The following is a 23,212-nucleotide window of genomic DNA, read 5'->3' as shown; positions in this document are numbered from 1 at the left end:
GGGAGGCGGACCGAAGATGGAGAGTAAAGAAGATAGGTGGAGAGAGTATAGGTGGGGAGGTAGGGAGGGGTAGGTCAGTCCAGGGAAGATGGACAGGTCAAGGAGGTGGGATGAGGTTAGTAGGTAGATGGGGGTGTGGCTTGGGGTGGGAGGAAGGGATGGGTGAGAGGAAGAACCGGTTAGGGAGGCAGAGACAGGTTGGACTGGACCTCTCAGTCTCCATCTCAGGCAACCAGCTTGTAACTGACGTCCATTTCAAGCCCACCAACTCCCACAGCTACCTAGAATACACCTCCTCCCACCCACCCTCTTGCAAAAATTCCATCCCCTATTCCCAATTCCTCCGCCTCCACCGCATCTGCTCCCACGATAAGACATTCCACTCCCGCACATCCCAGATGTCCAAGTTCTTCAAGGACCGCAACTTTCCCCCCACAGTGATCGAGAACGCCCTTGACCGCATCTCCCGTATTTCCCGCAACACATCCCTCACACCCCGCCCCCGCCCCAACCGCCCTAAGAGGATCCCCCTCGTTCTCACACACCACCCTACCAACCTCCGGATACAACGCATCATCCTCCGACACTTCCGCCATTTACAATCTGACCCCACCACCCAAGACATTTTTCCATCCCCACCCCTGTCTGCTTTCTGGAGAGACCACTCTCCCCGTGACTCCCTTGTTCGCTCCACACTGCCCTCCAACCCACCACACCCGGCACCTTCCCCTGCAACCGCAGGAAATGCTACACTTGCCCCCACATCTCCTCCCTCACCCCCATCCCAGGCCCCAAGATGACATTCCACATTAAGCAGAGGTTCACCTGCACATCTGCCAATGTGGTATACTGCATCGACTGTACCCGGTGTGGCTTCCTCTACATTGGGGAAACCAAGCGGAGGCTTGGAGACCGCTTTGCAGAACACCTCCGCTCAGTTCGCAACAAACAACTGCACCTCCCAGTCGCAAATCATTTCCACTCCCCCTCCCATTCTTTAGATGGCATGTCCATCATGGGCCTCCTGCACTGCCACAATGATGCCACCCGAAGGTTGCAGGAACAGCAACTCATATTCTGCCTGGGAACCCTGCAGCCTAATGGTATCAATGTGGACTTCACCAGTTTCAAAATCTCCCCTTCCCCCACTGCATCCCTAAACCAGCCCAGTTCATCCCCTCCCCCCACTGCACCACACAACCAGCCCAGCCCTTCCCCCCCACCCACTGCATCCCAAAACCAGTCCAACCTGTCTCTGCCTCCCTAACCGGTTCTTCCTCTCACCCATCCCTTCTCCCACCCCAAGCCGCACCCCCATCTACCTACTAACCTCATCCCACCTCCTTGACCTGTCCGTCTTCCCTGGACTGACCTATCCCCTCCCTACCTCCCCACCTATCTTCTTTACTCTCCATCTTCGGTCCGCCTCCCCCTCTCTCCCTATTTATTCCAGTTCCCGCTCCCCATCCCCCTCTCTGATGAAGGGTCTAGGCCCGAAACATCAGCTTTTGTGCTCCTGAGATGCTGCTTGGCCTGCTGTGTTCATCCAGCCTCACATTTTATTATCTTGGGACAGTTAGTGGCTGAGTTGAATTGGTCCTGCTTTGTGTGTAAGGCCAAGCCTTGAAAACTTTCTACACTGATGGCTAGATATCAGTGTTCTGGCTATACTTGAACAGATTGACTGGGGTACAGCAAGTTCTGCAATATAATCTCATTAATATTGCCTGAATGTTGTCAGGATCCATAGCTTTTCAGTAACCAGTGTGTTCAGCATTTGCTCATATGACATGGGGCAGATTAAATTGACTGAAAATTGGCAGCCGTAATGATGCGAACCTCTGGCACTTTTGGCCCTCTTGGCTTGAGATGGAAGTAAACTTTACTATAGCTAACAACAAATTGCAAACCTAGTGCTTGGGTGGATATCTGAAACTTTTACAAGTTAGAGGCCTTTTTTTAAAAGTAACTTTGAATCAATTGTAAACATGAGTGGCACCAAAAGTGAAGTTAAAATGGTGGAGGATAGAAAGCAGCACCTTTTTATTGATCTCAGTAAACAGATAATGGACAATATGCAGTTTCAATAAACACGTATCTGTTCAGATTTGGTAAGATTGTGGACAATAAACAATTGTTTATATGTGAGTTACTGATAGAAGTCTGAAGCTTGAAACACAGCTCATTGCTTTCTCAATCTCAGTGTCATTGGTCTCTTCCATAAATACATTTGATGTTCTCTACATTAAAGTTGATGTCAAATGTCTAGTCATACAATAGAATGTCCTCGGGATTATTACAATGCGTTCCCCATGGTGTGAAATTGGGGATTGCAATCTTGCAAATGTTTAATGGAATGGTCATAAGCATTTGAGTGAGACAAAATTAAGTATAAACAAATTAATTAGTTCACCCGTGTGAACAAATGAAACATTATGAACATAGGTCACCTGGAAACACTTCTCGAAATATGAAAAGGCCAATTACATTCTAAGAAATGAACTTGTTGTGAATGACTTACTTCCTGACTAGGAAATTCTCTGAAACTAATTAATACTAACGATATGGTAGAACACTTCCGTATTTAACTTCCACTAAAGACTTATACACATTTCTTTTCAACTTCCTTAAGGAAGACAAGAACTTAATGTCATTTCCTCCACATCTTTGTGGCCTCTGAGAGCTGAAAGCCAAGTAGTTACAGCAGTGTCAGCGGCAGAAGGGGGCCCAGACTACAACCACAAGCAGTCTCCAGATTCCAATTCCTAAAATCCAGAACAAGGTAAATATGGGGCTGTTAGTGCACGGAAAGAAGGTCAGGCCCTGAAGGATGAAGAGACGGGGGGAGGAGAGAGGACATCTTCTGGGGAGCTGATGTTGAGGAGTTGAGAAGGTATCCAATTTGGAAAAGGGGCCTTTGACAGTGTTGTTCTCTTTTTTGTATAAGACTCCAGTACATTAATAATACTCCTGTCAGCCTCAAAAATTGGCCACTTAAGGACCTCAACTGGGATGATTGTTGGAAGGCCATACTGAATGTTATTTTCCCCTTGTAAATTTGTGGTCAGGTCACAGGAGAGTAATGAGAAGGATGTCCAAGGCAGTTTACTTGGTCCCACGGCATGGTGGGTAACTGTAAAATTCTGGCCTTTCATTCATATAGCGTCTTTAAATTATTAAAATAGTTCACGGTGCTTCGAAGGACCATTATAAAACAAAACCATGTGACATAAAGGGGTAGCTTTTAAAGACTATTTTGTACAATTAAAATGAGGTGAAGAGTTTAGAGGGACTTCCAGAGCCAAGAGATCATGTAGCTGGAGGCACGGCCACCAGTGGTTTGGAGATTAAATTCTGAAGCACTCCAGCAGGTAGAATCAGAAGTGCATAAGTATATCAAGAGTGTTATCAAGCTGGAGATCATAGAGATGTAGGAAGGGACAAGGCCATAGAAATATTCATAAGAACTTTCAATTAGAGGCATTAATTAACCTATAATTGAAAGCAGAGAAGAGATGGATCAACAGAATTAATGCAAATTAAGACAGAGGCAGTAACATTCTGAATGGTCTTAAATTTGGATAGGGAGAATATGGGAGATCAGCCATGACTGTGTTGGAATCGTTAGGTCTGGCAGCAACAAACACAGAGATGAAGGTCTCGGTGGCAAATGAGTTGATGTAAGCCCCAAATTCCTGTGCGGAATGTGTTAATCACCTCCTCTGCCTCAAACTGGTTTGGTACATAACAAGCACAACTCCAGGCTAACCCTGAAATTCTGTCCAATGTGTATTTTCATATTAAATTGTTCTGTGCATTTAAATCTAACTTGTAAACTAAACTTATCCTAGTGACAATATCTTAATTAAAAGTTGATTATAAAATCCTCCCATATTAAATCAGTGAAAATCCCAAGCTTTAGGGAAAAACCTGCTGCACTGTCTAAAGTGGAGAAGATTCCAATCATCAATTTAGGTTGACCTCAATATTCTGGTCAACAGGATCATTCTGCATTGAGGATAAATTGGATCATTTTAGAAATACATGGACAGAATCTTAAGTCTACACCACGGGATTCAAAGCAGTTCCATAATATGAAACATAAGCGTGCTGGAATTATAACAGGTTTTCTCTTGTGATTTTATTATTAACAGTGCTGGAATTTTCAAAACTTGCTCAAAGATATTCAAAATGCCCTGATTATTTGATCCAAGTTTGTCATCAGGCATAACTTCAATAAGAATTATTATTCAAGGATACATCCACTGTGTAAAAATAATTTTTTGTGACAAAGAAAATAATGACAATTTTTAAAAAGGTATGTGGGACCCAGATGCCAAGACCCACACTCATTTTTGATAGATCCAAGTTTTGCTCACTGGCGTAGATGGTGAGGTGGGTAAGGGGTGAATGACATAGTAAGGAAACACAAACCAAGCAGGACAATTTGAACATAGCACCGACCCTTTCTTGCCTGTTTCAAGGGTTTGAACCCACAGTGTTGGGGTAACAAACTGATTGAAGAACTGCAAATGCTCCTGAAGGTCAAACAGGATCTGTGTAATTGTCATTAACTGGTGTTTGTTTTATTTTAAACTTTTAGTGAGGCGTGTTTTCAGTGACAGTGGGTTATAAAATATGATGAGTAGCTAGTCTACTGGTGCTTACCCACCCAAACTACTTGTAAGAAGGTGGGCATCGAAGTCAATATCTAACTCATTTTTAAAAAGGCAATTGAGCTGATTAACAATTTACCTGAATATTACAGTGGCATTTCCCCCCTCTCAGGGTCACAAATCTGGGTTCAAATTGGGCAGCCAGGTTGCTGAGTGGTTAGCACTGCTGCCTCACAGTGCCTGGGACCCAGGTTCAATTCCAGCTTCGGGTGACTGTCTGTGTGGAGTTTGCACATTCTCCAGGTGTCTGCATGGGTTTCCTCCAGGTGATCCAGTTTCCTCCCACAATCCAAAGATGTGCAGGGTAAGTAGACTAGCCATGCTAAAATTGACCATAGTGCCCAGGGATGTTTAGCTGAGGTGTGTTAGACATGGTAAATGCAGGGTTAGGGGAATGGGTCTGAGTGGGATGCTCTTCGGAGGGGCAGTGTGGACTTGATGGGCCGATTAGCCGTTTCCACACTGTGGGGATTCTATGATACTATGAAATCCCACTTTCTACGAGAGGCATCTTGTAGCAAGTGGATGGAAAGTAATTCGGCGGTCTTGTTACGCTGGTAGTGTCCTTACGTTACATGGTGATTCAGTGGTTAGCACTGTAACCTCAAAGTGTCAGGGACCTAATTCAATTCCAGATTCTCCCAGTGTCTGAGTGGATTTTGCCTGGGCATTCTAGTCTCTTCTCAACATACAAAGATGTGGGTGCACAGAGGGTGGATTGGCCATGCTAAACTGCTGGTAGTGTCCAGGGATGCACAGATTAGGCAGATTAGTTAGGATAAATGCTGGGTTACACCGTAGAGTGAGGAGTCTGGGTAGGACGCTCATTCGAGGGTGGGTGTAGACAGGTGGTAGAGGGCAGGTGGGAGATAGTAAGCAATTTTTTAACCAGACTGGTGAAATGGTGAAAGGGGATGCATGCAATTTGGAGGTGGCCTGTGCACATCAGTGGCACCCCAGCCTCTCCCATACAAGGTATCCTTCTCACTTTTGTCATTTCCTGCCAGGCCTCTGAAAATTGCAGACCTCACTCCACTCCCCACATCTTCCCAATCCAAAACCAAGGACTTCCCTGAAGCTGGATGTGGCTGTCTTCATGCCAAAGACTAGATGCAGTCCAAGCAGTGCACATAACTGAGGTCTGGCATTGCTAATAGGCTACCAGCCAAACAGATTAGCCATTAGTTCTCTAGGTTGGAACTCACTTCCAATGAAGGATGTAAGCTCATCTGCTCACACTCAGTTATCGATGTGGCACAGCTGTATTTAATTTCACAAGTATCATCTGGCTAATTGTATATTAACCATATCGTGAGGATACACAGGTAAACAGCTTTATTTAATTAAACATCACTTATGAGAACTTTCGTGGCACAGTGATAGTGTCTGTACCTCTGCACCAGAAAGTCTGTATTTGAATTCCACCTGATCCATATCTGTGTCATCATGTTTGAACAGGTTGGTTGAAAATATTGAAAGAGAGTTGATTGAAATTAGTAAATTTCCTTTCAGATTTTGAGTTGTGTTCACTTTGTGGAGACATGACCTTTTAATTTGCATTGTTTAAAGAAAGGGTATAAAGAAGGAAGCTAGATATATAATGGTCCACTCTGCAAACACACCAACCATCAAGAAAACTCATACTGATGGCAACCCATTGCCCTGCCCTGTGTGCAGACAGGGAATTCAGTCAGACATCCATTCTCCGGAGGCACCAACAAATTCATAAGTAACTACAGTGAATGGATTTTTCAATTAATCGTAACCGGGCTGACCCACGTTCATTGTGTTCTGTTTACGTTGGTGTTAATTGAGTCCAGTCCAGTCCAGTCATAGATCCTGATATTCTGGATAAAAGTTAAATAAATTCACGTTATGTTTGTGTTTTTAATTTCTCTTACACAAGATTGTCCTTTATCAATGACTGGCACCCTCCACTGTCTCCTCCTCACTCCTCTCTAACAGCTAGAGAACTAAAGTCAACCCACAGTACAGGGAGGGTGAAAACTGGGAGTAGGGTAAATAAACTGAGTTCCAAATTCAACCAGGATGAAGGAGTGGGTCAGGCATTTACAGCTCTGGTAAAATAAGAGACGAAAAACTGTTGTGTATAACTAGAATCATGTCCTGAATTTGTTTTGTGCTCCTTTTTCAGGGTTTAAGGGGAAGATCCACGGAGAGTGAACTCAAACAAAATTTCACATCAAGGTATGAAAGATTTACTCAATTCAACATGAACTGAACATCATTGACCTTTGAATGTAGAAGTTGTTGTTTCTGGAAGATTTCAAATATCTGTGTGGCTGGAAATAGACCAAGAACAACGCCCACACTTGCCCAAATGGTGTGTTCCAGCCTCCTGACTTTGGAAAGAGAGTTTTAACCAGTTATTTGGCCTGAAAAGAAATCACACCATTCCCAGTGTGGAGAAGCCACACTCGTGTTCTGTGTGGTCCAGGCAAATGTGCAAACTCAACACAGTTGTCCAAGGCTAGAATTGAACACTGGTCCCTGGCACAGTGAGACATCAGTGCTTGCCACTGAGCCACCATACCAACCTTCTATCCCACATCTGAGCAACTGTCCAGCATTTGTCCCAGATTTCTCAAATGTCTACACCTTCTGTATATGACAGTGTGAATTTTGCTGGGCATACACAGGCCTGGGTCCACACAGACCTGAGGAAGCAGATGTAGAACTCTCCTCACACAAGTGGCTGGCTTCAGTTAAGTGATTGGCTTAGAGTTTGGGTATAAGATGAAATTGCAGTGCCCAGTCATATTCAGTTAGGTTGCTACATTGCAAAATATTCTAATTTTGATGAGATAGACAGATTTTTGAATAAGTACAATGAAGGTTCAGATTTCAGAATTCTCAGCTATCTCATAACGCCTGTCCTTCCCAGTCATTTTTCAATGTTTTGTGAGCACCTAGTATTTTTTAATTCATTCATGGAACATGGACCAGTATTTATTGCCAATCCCTAATTGCTCAGAGGTTGCTGTGGGTCTGGTGTCACAAACTGGCCAGACCATATAAGGAAGGCAGCTTTCCTGGTGACAGGATGGGTTTTTCAGACAACTGGCAATGGTTTCATAGTCATGGTTAAGTTCTTAATTCAAGAGTTTTATTGAATTCAAATTCCACTATCTGTCATGGATGGGATTTGAGCCTAGGTGCCCAGGATATTATCCAGGTCTCAGGATTTAAAGTCTAGTGCTAATACCACTAGGCCGTTGTCTCCCAATAATAATTTTAGGATTTGCTGTGTCACGACAGAAACAGCTCGAAAATAAATAAAACCACTTACTACTAATACTACACTACTTACAACTACTCAGGATTCATGGTTGACATTTCACTTTCCCACTCTAACTCTATATTCTTAAACCTCCTCAACTAATCTATCAGATTTTTAGGATTTCTCAATGTGAAAATAAAATTTGAAACAAATGTTTTTATTTCACAAAAACTATGACTTAACAACTCGATAGCAATAGTCAAATATGAGGTCTATTTGTCAAGCTATGAAACAACAATGTACGTAAGATTTGCATGGGGGTGGAATGTGCAAAGAGGAGGAGGAGATTCAAAGAGGGTAGTGTATCAGCAACTTACTGGATTCCCACAGATCTTTTTGATTCATTTGTGTAATGTCACCATTGCTGGCAAGACTGGCATTTACTTCCTCTCCCTCATTGTCCCAAAGAAAGTTGTGGTGAGCAGCCTTCTTGAAGCACTCACTGTGGTAAACATATTGCCATGCTTCAGTGAAAATTTACAAAGTCAGTAAGATGTGTGGCTAGAAGGGGAACTTGCGAGTGCTGCAAATCTGACATTGCTGTTGCCCTTTCCCTTAGAGATGGTAGAGGACAGGGGTTTGAGAGATGCTGACAGAAACATGGTGAGTTCCTAAACTGCATCTTATCCATGGCATGTAATGTATAGTGGAAGTTGCCTTTGAAGAGGTGATGGAATGTGATAACACTACAAACCTAAAGGGAAGGTGGTATTCACACATGAACATGTGTTTTTCTTCCTCCTTGTTTTGCAAGATTTACCAACAATGAGAAGGAAGATTTACCTTTACTGTAAAGTGTCAATAAGGAACAAAAACAAAGTTGCTGGAAAAGTTTGAGATAACAAGGTGTAGAGCTGGATGAACACAGCAGGCCAAGACACATCAGAGGAGCAGGAAGGCTGACATTTCAGGCCTAGCCCCTTCTTCAAAAATGGGGAAGGGGAAAAGGGTTCTGAGATAAATAGGGAGAGAGGGGGAGATGGATAAAAGACGGATAGAGCAGAAGTTAGGTGGAGAGGAGACAGACAGGTCAAAGATGCAGGGATGGAGCCAGTAAAGATGAGTGTGGGTAGTGAGTTAGGGAGGAGATAGGTCAGTCCAGCAAGGATGGACAGGTCAAGGAGGCAGAATGAGGTGAGTAGGTAGGAGATGGGGATAGGTGGGAGGAAGGACAGGTTAGGGAGGCGGGGACGAGCTGGGTTGGTTTTGGGATGCAGTAGGGACAGGGGTGATTTTGAAGCTTGAAGTCCACATTAATACCATTGGGTTCCCAAGCAGTTCTTGCAACCTTTGGGTAGCATCGTTGTGGCCCTACTAGAGGCCCAGGATGGGCATGTCATCTGAGGAATGGTAGGGGGAGTTTAAATGGTTCACAAGTAGGAGGTGCAGTTGTTTATGGCGAACCAAGCATAGGTGTTCAGCAAAGCCTCCGCTTGGTTTCCGTGATGTACAGGAGGCCACAATGGGAACAGCAGATGCAGTATATCACACTAGCAGATATGCAGGTGAACATCTGCTTGATGTGGAAAGTCTTCTTGGGGCCTGGGATGGGGGTGAGGGGTGAGGTGTAGGGGCAGGTGTAGCACTTCCTGCGGTTGCAGGGAAAAGTCCCAGGTGTGGTGGGGCTGGAGGAGAGTGTGGAGCAGACAAGGGAGTCACGGAGAGAGTGGTCCCTCCAGAAAGCAGATAAGGGTGAGGAGGGAAAAATGTCCCTGGTGGTGGAGTCGGATTGCAGATGGTGGAAGTGTTGGAGGATGATGAGTTGGATCGGGAGGATGTTGGGGTGGTACATATGAACGAGGATGATTCTGTTCTGATTCGTTATTGCGGGGAGCGGGCATGAGGGATGAGTTGTAGGAAATGCGAGAGACATAGTCAAGGGAGTTCTCGACCACTGAGGGAGGAAGTTGTGGTCTTTGGAAAACAAAGACATCTGAGATGTATACCAGTAGAACGCCTCATCTGGGGAGCAGATGCGTCGGAGGCAAAGGAATTGGGAATAGGGGAAGGCATTTTTGCAGAAAGGTGGTGTATTCGAGGTAGCTGTGGCGGGTCTGGCAGCATCTGTTAAGGGGAAAGCAGAGTTAATGTTTCGGGTGTGGTGACCCTTCCTCAAAACGCTTCCTCAGTTCTGAGGAAGTGTCACCAGACCCGAAACATTACCTCTCTTTTTCCCTTCACAGATGCTGCAGACCTGCTGATCTTTTCCAGCAATTTTGCTTTTGTTCCTGATTTACAACATCTACAGTTCTTTTGGTTTTTATCAAGTGTCAATAAGGGTCTGTCAGCATAAGCGGGAATAGAAGATTATATTACAGCAGAGTTTTGGATAGGCTCAAATTGACAGGTTGGACAGGACGGCATCAGATTATTCAAGCCAAGAAGTAGAAACCTCAAAGAAAGAAGGCATCGGCAAATGTAATAAGATGGGACAAAGATGGGCAAAGTTACAGAATTATTAATAAACTGTCTTATTAATGGAAACAACATAGGAAAAGATGACCAGCTCGGCATCAAATAGGACAGAAATCTTTACCAACAGTTTGGTTCCACTTCAGAATGTGGCCTGGTGAGAGGAACAGAGTTGGTGGCTAGTGAAAGGAATTCGTGGCAAGGATTGAGGCACTAGCTTTGGTCTTTCTAATAAGCGGTAAGATGTAATGCCAAAGTAAAGCTTGATGTTCTCAACAAATATGTGGAACCCAAGATTGTGTTAGTACTCATGTAGGAACTGGGACTTCTTGTTGCAACCAGAAGAATATCTACTTAAATAGATTTTGATAAGAAGGTAGGTCTGTTTCTACCTGATTTAGCAAATCAAGGACAGCTGAGATGCAGGCATACAGGAACATTTAGCTTTACATTATATAAACTTGATACATTATGAACTGAAAATTCCACATCAAGTCAAAACACCGAGGCATGCTAATATAGGCAATTACTTTGCATAGGGTGGTCTATATCTAGCTAAGCCCTCACTTTTCCACTCTGACCAGGTATACAGGAATGACAGGTTCTCCATACTTCAGTCAAATGTATACAAAACACAGGTTTCTTCTGAACATTATAACAACGGTTGTCAGTAACATTTAAAAAGATACCATTCTTATCCAAGCAATTAGGCCACAAGTTTTCCATTCATCATAATAATTGGATTCAAAATAAATTCCAAAGAAATTACTTAAATGGCAGAAAAAGCATAGTTAGAGGTAACCGATAACTATAAATGCTGTCATTTCCCCACAAATCAAACTCAGTCTTTGTAATGGTGTGTCAGACAGCATTCATTTGCATGTCTGGATGATGCACGTTAGCAGATTCTTCAATGCTCAGGCATCAAAATTCAACCTAATCTATGCCTCTTCTCACGCTTCCAAGTGGAAAACAACTGTTAACTTAGCTGACATCTGCTCATTCAATGCAAACTAGTGATAAGAACTTGATCTACCCAGGCAATATGAATCAGTTGGTTGAATGATAAATTCACAGAGCTGCATCACATTTTGTACAATTCACAAACTATAGAACACGTTTATGTAACAACACAAAATGAAAATGATTGAAGATAATCTAGCAGAATAAATAGTAGTGCAGACATTAAGAAATGGCTTCGTAATGAGTTTTTACATTTCAATCGATTCTGAAACTGGAAATGATGGTTGTATATCTTTGTTGTTGATTTTTAAAAACTGCATTTTCCAAATTAATCCTTTTTTTGAAGCACAGAATTCCATTACCAATGTTTTCCTTCCTCACCAGACAATATTGAATAGAATTTATTCCAATGGTCCCAAATGCACAATTATACCTCATCTGAGTTTCTGCGTAAAATACCTCAGGAGAAAAGGAGGGCACTTAGCACACTATGTCAATGTTGGATTTTTCAAATGATAATTGGTCCCACTCTTTGGCTCTTTTTGAATAGCCCTGGTATTGTTATTTTCCCTTACAAGCATTACTTCGATTTTCTTTTATGATCAAATGTTTCCTATTAAGCAGTTCATTCCAAATCCTTTCCATTTACTGCCAGAAGTATTTTCTCAGATCTCCTTTAGTCTTTTAGGCAATCATCTTAAACTGCTACCTCTGATTACTGACTATCCCTAATACCTGCTGAAAGTTTTTTTTAAGTCTATCCAAACTCTTCAACATTTTAAACATTTCTATCCAATCTCTGCTTAGTTTAACTGCTCTAAGAACAATTCCAGTTTCTCTTATTTGATACAGAGACACATGACTGAGCACAGCCCTCTGCTCATTTCAAGTTCACATATAGTATCTCATTATCCAGCAAGCATAACTGGACAATGACAAGCAAAGGTTGTCGGGAATATATCTTCAGTTGCTTACCCATCAGAGCTAATGATATTTATCATCCCCTTACTGCTCCGCAGCTACACAATGGACAAGGATCAAATTTGTGAACAGTCTGATCTAAGCAACTAGATACCGCTACTTTTATTTAAACTGCTAAACAACTTTTATTTAAATTTTGAATCTACATCTGCACAATATTAACTTAATTAAAATTATATGATAATATAAACCAGCAAAAATGTGAAATAAAGTCTCTTAATGCTTACCTTTTTCACTGACACTTTCACTCTCAATCTCAACATCATCACAGCTGGTGTATTCTGGAGTAGTTGCAAGTTCTTCCTCTGAGCTACTCAATGACAGTTGGCGTGTTTTACCTCCTTTCTTTGTTTTGTGTGGTTTGGGTGGTGGTGGCCTTACCGATTCAGACTGGTCTGAGCTGAGCGAGTCATTTCGTAGCATGGTTTCCATCTTTTCCCGTTTTGTCTTCTTAACAGCAGAACTTGGATCCAAATGATGTTGTTTCCGCAATGACTCTGAACTGCGCATGTTACTCCTATCGAATGGGAGCGGACTTCGACGAGGTGTCGGTGGACTGTGATTTGGGGTCCTTTGCCAACCAGGACTTGACCCTTGCATGTCTTGAGTTCTTTCCACAGAGTAAGAACGTTGATTTTGCACAGGAACTCTACGGTCACATGCAGAGCGTTGTCTCGACTGCCTTTCCATACTATGCATTGAGACTTGTGCATCATCTATCTCTGTATAAGCCAACGACACATCACTATGTCTTCGTTCATGACGCACCCGAGATACTTCAGCATGCATCCGCATTTGCTCTTCATAAGGCTGAGGTTTGACTGGGTAACGAGCCAAATTTGGATCACTGCGATAACGAGCTTGGTACTCCTCCTCTCGCTTTTGTCTTTCATATTCATCTCTAGTTTGTACATCAATATCCTCATCTACAAAATCTCTGAACTCTTGAGACCTTCTTCGACTTCTACGACTGGAGTCCCTACTTCCTCTGTGCTCAATATGTTCAGAATCATCATAAATCCGTGGCCCACGCAGGGATCGTTTGTCACGATCTGCATATTCTGTTGGAGATCGTTGCATTGCACTTTCCAAACCTGCATTCTGTGACGAATCTACTCTCTCATCGCTCTGATCGTATTTTCGATTGTGTTCCCTGGACGTTGATGGGCTCCTTTTCCTGAGTGGACATAAGCCGAAAAAAACATTAATCAGAGCTATTTTACCAAAAATGTTTAAAAGGCAGACATTTGATTCAGTGACTTTGTCTAGAAATTGTGAAGGCAGTCAAGCATCAATTAGGCTACTATATGGTCATCATAAATGAAAATATTACAGCAATTTATTTAACTGTCGTTAATCTTTGATTGAACTAACAGTGCAGCAGAACACAGCACTTCAACGTCAGATCATTTAACCACTTCTTAGAAAACACTGCAATGAACAGCAAAGTGTTCAAATCCACAGATTATCCTTCTACTACTTTATATGCCTATTTTAAGAATATAACCATGTTTTAAAATGCAGTTTTGCTAAATGCACTATCTGGCTTTACCTTTCTATTTGCCATTGCACATCTGGGAGTGGGAGAGCATTCTGTCCAAAAGAATGCATCAAATCCTGTCTGGAAAGTATTTTTAATCTCCCAGGCTCAGCAAAATTACATTCGGAAGTTTGCAATAATTGCAGCTTTGCCAACGTTTGCATACACAGTTATTCCCCTGTACAACACAATTTCAGCCACATTTTAAAAATTGGAATCTTGAGAGCCATCTCAAAACTAAGCAAGACCCACCAACTCAACTTTGACAGGTGATGACCCAAAGTGAAGACTACCGGGAAGAGTACTGATGCGTTTCACAATTTAATCTGTTATCATGTGCTGTATATAGCTGGAGGTCAAATAAGATTTTACCCTCTAAGGAGGATTATGGTACTTAACTGATTACTGACTTGCAGTTATGCCTGTAAAATGCAGGATTGTCTTTAGCATTCTCCTCTGTACCACAGAAATTATTATTTCACTCCAAATCATGCACTTAAGTTGAAGCAAATCCTCCATTTGTAATAGCTTTGAATTAACTTCTTTCACAACCTGCAATTTCAAAACTCTACAGTGGTGTTACCAAAATGCCATGCAAAGCAGTGGTAATTAAAAAGATAGTAGACATTGTTTGAAACTGCAACACAAATAGTAACATGTTATTGTTGACCTCGTATTATTAAAATGCTCTTCATATTCCAATCTTGAATGATGAATCCCAAAGTTATTGCCCAGCATATTTTGTCTATTCAGTATATTAGTTTTAAAACGACTATACTGATACAGATATAAGTACATACATACATACATAGCAATTCTGATATATTGCTAAAGTAATATAGAAATATGCTTTATCACTGCAAACAACTAAGCAATTTATCATTTTCTGATGTGGTTGGAACCCAGCCAATTTTGGAAGACATTCCAATTTAGTCACCACTATTCATTGCAGCTTATCAGAAGGGTTACCTTTGACAGAGCAAGAATTAAATGTAGAAGATTTGAATCATGATAATGTGGAAACAAAGAATGAATCTTTCCTCATTGAATCCAGAATAAGGGTAAGTGGCAGGAATGAATTACAGAGAGATCTTGAACAATTGGGTCAATGGACTGTGGAGGGACAGAGGAGTTTAATTTTGGATGCAAGATTTTGCATTTTTGGCAAAACAAACAAGGACAAGACATATATTTAATGGTAAGGCTTTGGATTGTGTTGTAAAACAGATAGTCCTAGGGGTTCAGGTACATAATTCTCTGAAATTTGCATCATGGGTAGACAGGGTGGTTAAGGCATTTAGCATGCTCGCCTTCAATGCTCAGAACTTCCAGTATAGGAGTTCGGATGTCATATTGAGGTTGTACAGCACCTCTTTTCGAATTTATGTTTACTTGTAATCTGTAGAAGCCTGCTATAGGAAGGATATTATTAAATAGGAAAGGATTCAGAGACGATTTACCAGGATGTTGCTGGGAATGGAGGGTTTGAGTTATAAGGAAAGACTGGATAGGATGGGACCTTTTTCTTTGGAGCTTAGGTGGATGCGGGGTCACCTTAAAGAAGTTCATAAAACATAAGGTGACAGGAGAAATATTTAATAGACATGAGAAGCAACTTTTTTTTTATAAAAGGAGTGGTTTCTCTGTGAAATGAGCTGCTGAAGGAAGTGGTAGAAGCAGGTACAATTGTAATGTTTAATATGAACATGAATAGGAAAGGTTAGGAATGATGTTGGGCAGGAGCAAGCAGATGAGACTTCTTTAGTTTGCAAAGATGGTTGGCATATACTAGTTGGATCAAAGAGTCTGTTTCCATGATCTGTGACTACTATCCTAGCAGCAAAATGATGCTGAAAGAGTCTGAAAGCAGTTTTCAAAAAACATGATTTAAAATTCTACTTGAGCTCCAAATCATGTAAACACAAATAATTTGGATCTGCAAACGTTAATAATATGTGCTGATGGTTTGACAGTAAAGTGTTCTTTTTAAATTATAATGCCTCAAGTTTCCAACAACATTTTCTATAACACACAATACAGTTAAGCAGAACACATTGACATGAAAGAAAGAAGATCAAGTTCAATGACTGTTCAATTGGAAAGAGCACTAGCCATGATTCTCTTATAACCCCCTGAAAGAAGTGAATTCAATATAGGAGGATAGCAACAGGCTTTCCTGTGCTGCGCCTTCCTTTCACTATCCAACCCACCTGTCAACCCTCATCAGTTGGACTCACACACAAAGAACACTTAGTTGGATAAATATCAAAGGCATAACCTATGGATCAATTTCAAAACTTAAGAAGCAAGTCACAAAAGACATTGATCTAGAATTGTGGAACTCAATAGAGTATGCTCAAGATGAGAACTGTTCATTTTTTTCACATGTAAACACATGCTCCTTGGAGTGATTAATTTGAGCTCAGCAGAGGATAAGGATGGCATTTGACACAATTTTGTTTCCCTCCTTTTTCTGATAATATTCTCCTCTCTCCAAAGGAATTATGAGAAGGAAAACAGATTACGAGTAAGCTTGCATGAAACATAGAAACGTTTACAATGTGTGTGTATGTGTGATAAAAATGCGTGAGAAAAAAGATTAGTGAAGGCAAATATAAGTCCCTCAGTCAGAAACAGGGGAAATTATAATTGGCTTCAAAAGATGGTAGGCCAATTAAATAGAGACAGCAAGAACTGCAGATGATGGAGTCAGGGAAAACAGTGTGGAGCTGAGGGAGCACAGCAAACCAGGTAGCATCAGAGGAGCAGGAAAGTTGACGTTTTGAGTCAGGACCCTTCTTCAGAAATGCAGAGAGGGAAGGGAGCTGGGAAATAAATAGAGAGAGGGGTGTTCCTGGGTTAGTTAAGGGGGATGGTGATAGGTGAATACAGGTAGGGTGTGGTGGAGATGGGTGGGGCGGATAGGTGGGAGAGAAGATTGCCAGCTTGTGTCAAGTCAAGGAGGCAGGGATAAGAGGGAGGGTAGGACACAGGATGAGGCTGACGATAAGGAGATTTTAAAACTGGTGAATTCCATGTTTCGGTCATTGGGCTGTAAGCTCCTGAGGTGGAATATGACGTGTTGTTCCTCCAGTTTGTCACTGTGATACTGAAGGACACTCAGTATGGATATATCATCCAGGGAGTGGGAAAGGGAATTAAAATGGGTGGTGACTGGAAGGTGTTGTCGTTTGCCGTGTGCAGAGCGCAGATGCTCTATGAAATAGACTCCGAGTCTACCCTTGGTCTCCCCAATGTAGAGGAGGCCATGTAGGGGACAGCAGATACAGTAGACCAAGTTGATGAATGTATAGGTGAACCCAACTGATATGAAAAATTTGGTTTGGATATTTAATGGAGGTGAGGGCGGAGGCGTAGGGGCAGGTGTAGCACTTTGAGGTTGCAAGGGAAGATGCTGGGTGTGGTGGAGCTAGTAGGGACTGTGGAGCAGTCAAGGGAGTCAGAGAGAGAGTGGTCCCTATGAAAGGTGTAGTTATTGGAGTTGGTTGGCTTGAAATAGACATCAGTTTTGAGGTGGTCACCAGAGATAGAGACATAAAGTTCCAGGAAGGAGAGGAAGGAAGCAGAGATGGTCCAGGTGAATTTGAGGTTGGAGTGAAATGTGTCAGTAAAGTTGATGAGTTGTTCAAACTCCTCATGAGGAGTATGAGGCAGACCAATAAAGTCGTCAATGAAGAGGTGGGGGCTGGTGCTAGTGTAGCTGCAGAAAACAGACCGGTCCACGTTTCCTACAAAGATGCAGTCATAGCTTGGGCCCATGCGGGTGTCCATGGCCGCCACCCGCTTCCCCCCCCCCCTTAGTCTGTAGGAGATTAACTACACATTAAATACAAATTAAATACATAGTTTGGTTTTGTCTTCACAAAGGAGAACACAAATAACATCTCAAAAATGTTGGGAGGAATGCGGGATCTTGTGAGACAGAGGAGCTGAAGGAAATCAACGTTAGTAGGGAAATGGTACTGGAGAAACTGATGAGATTAAAGGTCAATAAATCCCCAGTGCTCAATTATCTAAATCACAGTGTAATTAAGGAAGTGGCCCAAGAAGCAGTGAATGCATTGATGATCACCTACCAAGATTCCACAGGGTCTGGAACAGTTCCAATGCGTTGGAGGGTTGCTAATGTGACCCTTCTAATTCAAAAAAAGGAGATAAAGGGAAAATAGGGAATTATTAGCAGTTAACCTGGCATTGGTAGTGAGAAAAATGCTAAGGTCCATTGCAAAAGATTTAGTAGCAAAGGACTTAGAACATCGGGAAAGGATTGGACAGTCAGCATAGATTTACGAAAGGGAAATCCCGCTTGACAACTGCACAGCAATTTTTTGAAGATGCAACTAGTCAAGGTGATAAGGAGGAGGCCAGTGGATGTGGTTCACTTGGACATACAGAAAGCTTTCAATAAAGCCCTGCATAAGAGAAAAGAGTATATAAAAATTCAAGCAGAAGAGACTGAGCAAAGTTCACTAACATGAATAGAGAACTGATTAGCACGCTGGAAACCAACAGTCAGAATAAACAGTGATAATGGGAACTGCAGATGCTGGAGAATCCAAGATAACAAAGTGTGGAGCTGGATGAACACAGCAGGCCAAGCAGCATCTCAGGAGCACAGGATGAAGGGTCTAGGCCCGAAATGTCAGCTTTTGTGCTCCTGAGATGCTGCTTGGCCTGCTGTGTTCAAAGAAACAAAGAAACCAAAGAAACAAAGAAACCTACAGCACAAGAACAGGCCCTTTGGCCCTCCAAGCCTACGCCGATCAAGATCCTCTGTCTAACCTGTCATCTATTTTCTAACGGTCTGTGTCCATTTGCTCCCTGCCCTTCCATGTACCTGTCAAAATATATCTTAAAAGACGCTGACGTGTCTGCGTCTACCACCTCCGCTGGCAACGCGTTCCAGGCGCCCACCACCCTCTGTGTAAAGAACTTTCCACGTTCATCCAGCTCCGCACTTTATTATCTTAGTCAGAATAAACACCATTTTCTGAGTGGCAGGCAGTACCCAGTTGAGTACCGCAGAGATCAATGATGGGACCCGAGCTGTGCACTATTTTATATATATATATATATATAAATGATTTAGAGGAAGGAGCTAAATTTAATATCTCCAAGTTTACAGATAACACAAAACTGAGTGAGAGGATGAACTGTGAGGTGGACACAATACACTTAGGATTGGGTTAGAGTTTAGAAATAAAAATAAGAGGTGATTACCTTGCTGGAATTATATTACAGACCTCCCAACAGTCAGAGGGAGACAGAACAGCAGATATGTAGGCAAATCATAGAAAGATGTTAGAGAAACATGTTTATATCATTAACTAGGATCACCATACAGTGAAAGGATTAGACAGGGTGGAATTTTTAAAAGTGCAACTGGGACAGCTTTTTGTAGAAATATGCAGATAATTCTACAAGAGATAGGGCAGTGCTCAACTCAATCCTAACAAATGAAGCTGGTCAAGTGTTTAAAGTTTCAGATGAGCACTTTGGGGATAGTGGTCATTACTCTAAGTTTAAACGTCGTAATGGAAATGAATAAGGATGGCGCTTAAGTGTCTGCACTGGAGGAACGCAATTTTAATATCATTAGAGAGGATCTGGTAAACACGGACTGGGAGTGGCTAACGCAGGCAAATCTACATTTGGCAAGTGAAAAAGAGATTTAAAAATACGACAGTGAGAATTCAAGACCAGCACTTTCCTCTAAGACTGAAAGGCAAGGGCAACAAGTCCAAAGAACCCTGGAAGTCAGGGGATATCATGAATTTGACAAAGAAAAATTGAGGAAGCTAATGTTAGGTGCAGCATATTAAAATTAGTGTACAGAGTGCAGGAGATCGGTCTCCCAATTTCCTTTCAAAGCAAAGAGGGGCCACTAAATAGCTTTGGCAGATGGGATCAAGGAAAATGCCAATACTTATTTTTAAATAAGTATATTCAAAATAAAAGATTACCATGGAAAGACTGGGACCTTTTCGGCAACAATGGGGGCAATCTGTGCATGCAGCCAGAGGAAGTGGGTGGGGTCTTGAATGAATTCTTCACATTTGATTGCAGAGGAGAAAGTCATTGAAGTTGGGGATTTCAGTTGGGATGATGAGGTTCTAGAATATGTTAAGACTAATAATGAGGAAGTGTTAGATGTTTTAGCATAAACCCCCCCAGGACCTTATGAGAGTTACATAATGAGAGGCAAGGAACAAGATTGTTGGAGCCCTGTTAGCGATATTTAATATTTTGCTGGCCACAGGCAAAGTGTCAAATGCGTGGATGATATTTAATATGTGGCACCTTTGTTCAAAAAGGGCAAAGATATTAAGCCAGATAATTACAGACCCTTAGTCTGATGTCAGTAGGATGTAAATTATTAGGAAAATTCTTAAGGACAGGATTAAACAATACTCGGACAGGCAGGAACTGATCAGGTTTAGTCAGCATGGATTTGTAAGAGAGTAATTCTCGCTAAATATATTGATGAGGGTACTGCAGTTGATGTGACTTACATAGACCTTACAAAGGCCTTTGACAAGGTCCCACATGGAAGATTGGTTCAAAACGTAAGAACCCATGTCATCCAAGGGAAGTTTGCAAAGTGGATCCAAAAATCAACAGAAGGCAAAAGGTGATGATGGAGGGGTGTTTTTGCTATTGAAAACCTGTAACCAGTGGTGTATCAGTGAAACCTTTGCTAGCGAGTTTTGAGAAGATTTGTAGCTCAGGTTGACGTTCTGGATGTGAGTTTGCTCGCTGAGCTGGAAGGTTAGTTTTCAGACGTTTCGTTACCATTCTAGGTAACATCATCAGTGAGCCTCCGACGAAGTGCTGGTGTTATGTCCCGCTTTCTATTTATCTGGTTAGGTTTCCCTGGGTTGGTGATATCATTTCCTGTTCTTTTTCTCAGGGGATGGTAGATTGGCTCCAAATCAATGGGTTTGTTGATGGAGTTCCAGTTGGAATGCCATGCTTCTAGGAATTCTCGTGCATGTCTCTGTTTGGCTTGTCCTAGGATGGGTGTGTTGTCCCAATCAAAGTGGTGTCCTTCCTTATCTGTATGTAAGGATACGAGTGATAGTGGGTCATGTCATTTTGTGGCTAGTTGATGTTCATGTATCCTAACCAGATAAATAGAAAGCGGGACATAACACCAGCGCTTTGTCGGAGGCTCACTGACGATGTTACCTAGAATGGTGACAAAACGTCTGAAAACTAACCTTCCAGCTCAGCGAGCAAACTCACATCCAAAACCTTTGCTGTTTGTTATGTACATTAATGACTTGAATTTGAATGTAGAAGGTATAACTAGTAAGTAAGCTGATGACATGAAAATTGGTGATGTTGTTGATAGTGAGGAGGATGGTCTCTGGCTTCCGTCTGATATTGACCAACTGGGAAATTGGATATAGCAATGACAGATGGAATTTAATCATGATAAGTGCAAGGTGATGCATTTTGGGAGGTCTAAAAAACAGAAAGATACACAGGTCGCTCGGATAAATGAGTGGCAGAAGCACTTTAGTGTACAAGTCTATAGATCCTCGAAGGTTTCAGCACAGAAAGAGTTGTGAAGAATGCATATGGGATATTTGCTTTCATTAGCCAAGCATTGAATATAGGAGCAAGAAAGACTTGTTACAACTTTGTAAAACATTGGTTAGGCAACAGATGGAATACTATGTGTGGATTATCCAAATAGCAATAGATTGGGAAAGGAGGAGGTGCGATGAGACCTGTGACCTTGTACACTAGTCACTGAATGTAAGCATGTAGGTGCAGCAGGCAGTGAAAAAGACAAATGCTATGGTGGTCTTCATTGTAGGAGGATTCTAGTACAGGAGTAAGAATGTTTGCCGCATGGATACAGAACCTTGGTGAGACCACACCTGGATTTTTGTTTTGGTCTCTTTATTAGAGGCAATGTGTTTCTAGTGACAGAGGGAATGCAGTGAAGGTTAATGAGACTAATTCCTGGGGTGATAGAATTGCCATACAAGGAGAGACTGAATCAGTTAGGATTATATTAATTACAGCCTAGAAAAATGAAGGGGTTATCTCAGAATCTTGTAATGCACTCAGGACTAGACAAGATAAACAAGGAAGGTTGTTCCCAATGACCAGGGGGTGCAGAACTAAGGGTCAGAATCTAAAGATATGGGGAAGGCCATTTCAGACTGAGATATTGAGAAATATCTTCATCCACAACACAGTGAGCCTGTGGAAATTTCTGTGATCCAAGTAATTGAGGACAAAACATGAAATGTTTTCAGGGTGAAGTGAGATTAGGGCTAAAGGGTACCGAGAGAAAGGAAAAAAAGACTGAGTTGTGATGGTCAGTCATGATCATTTGAATGGTGAAGTAGGCTTAAAGGGACAAATGGTGTACTTCTGGTCCTATTTCTATACTCAGGCTTCTTTGTTTAGACTTCTTGTTTGAATTCAATCCCGTGGGTACTGATTATCTTCCAATTGTCTCTCAAATAGCCATTGTGCAGTATATATCAACACAACAGATACTATCATTGTTCTCATATGAGCTACACACACTCCATAATCTGGGAGTGAGAACACTGGTCGATTTTCTTGTCCCTTTTAAGGTGGATTCACTTCAAAAGAAGCATCTTAGTCGTACCACCAACTGGAATGAGACAGCTGTACCGTAGATGTCACAATCCTGAGATTACAGCCACCTCCATTCCCAAAAGCTAACAATACCACAGCACAGCCAATCAGCACCTACACCCCTGGATGTCAATTATAAATTTCACATGTTGGCGGAACACTTTTAGATTCATGGAATGATACTGGCATAGCAATAATGTCACTGGACTATAATGCAGAGACCTAGGCTGATACTCAGGGAAAAAGGGTTCAAATCCCATGACTGCAACTGGTGGAATTTAAATTAATCTTCTGAGTCTCTACAATGTGGGCCATGCTGAAAATGTTGGAAAATTGTGAGAGATGGCCAGTGAAGAGGCAGAAGTTTCCATTTCCAAACAAGTGCTGAATGGTGAGATAAAATTCTTGTTGGTGAGCAGTAAGAGGCCTACAGACATGCATTATCATCTTATTATGATATTTTCACACCACACTGACATTCAGCTTCCCATTCTCCCATTAAAAAAAAAGATGATGACAATTCCCAAATAAAAGTCAGAGTCATGTCTCCAGCTCACACTTCCAGCCATCCGTCACCACCAGCATCTCAGGGCACATTTCAGTGTATTCACCAGGACGTTCATACCTCAGTAGATAGAGCAGACATCAATTTGCCTCCGCCTGATGTGCCTGGAGCAATTCTCGGGTACTGTG

The 23,212-nt window shown here is 42.0% G+C and overlaps 1 protein-coding gene and 1 long non-coding RNA gene across 7 annotated transcripts in view; one reads left to right on the top strand and one right to left on the bottom strand.

Annotated features, from left to right (window-relative positions):
• Positions 1 to 23,212, bottom strand: part of rims2a (regulating synaptic membrane exocytosis 2a) — a 908,436-nt gene that overhangs the window by 506,963 nt on the left and 378,261 nt on the right. For all 6 annotated transcript variants that reach the window (XM_048528687.2, XM_048528689.2, XM_048528688.2 and 3 more), the window contains one exon: positions 12,561 to 13,510. In XM_048528687.2, the coding sequence (XP_048384644.2) occupies positions 12,561 to 13,510 (950 nt within the window). The remainder of the gene's footprint in view (positions 1 to 12,560; positions 13,511 to 23,212) is intronic.
• On the top strand, positions 2,677 to 14,500 carry LOC125451518 (uncharacterized). The gene is made up of 3 exons (XR_007247318.1): positions 2,677 to 2,782; positions 6,832 to 6,884; positions 12,795 to 14,500. It is a non-coding gene; the product is annotated as an uncharacterized LOC125451518 (long non-coding RNA).

The sequence above is a fragment of the Stegostoma tigrinum genome, chromosome 5 (assembly GCF_030684315.1).
Source record: "Stegostoma tigrinum isolate sSteTig4 chromosome 5, sSteTig4.hap1, whole genome shotgun sequence".
NCBI lineage: Eukaryota > Metazoa > Chordata > Chondrichthyes > Orectolobiformes > Stegostomatidae > Stegostoma > Stegostoma tigrinum.
This window is presented reverse-complemented; position numbering and strand designations above follow the sequence as displayed.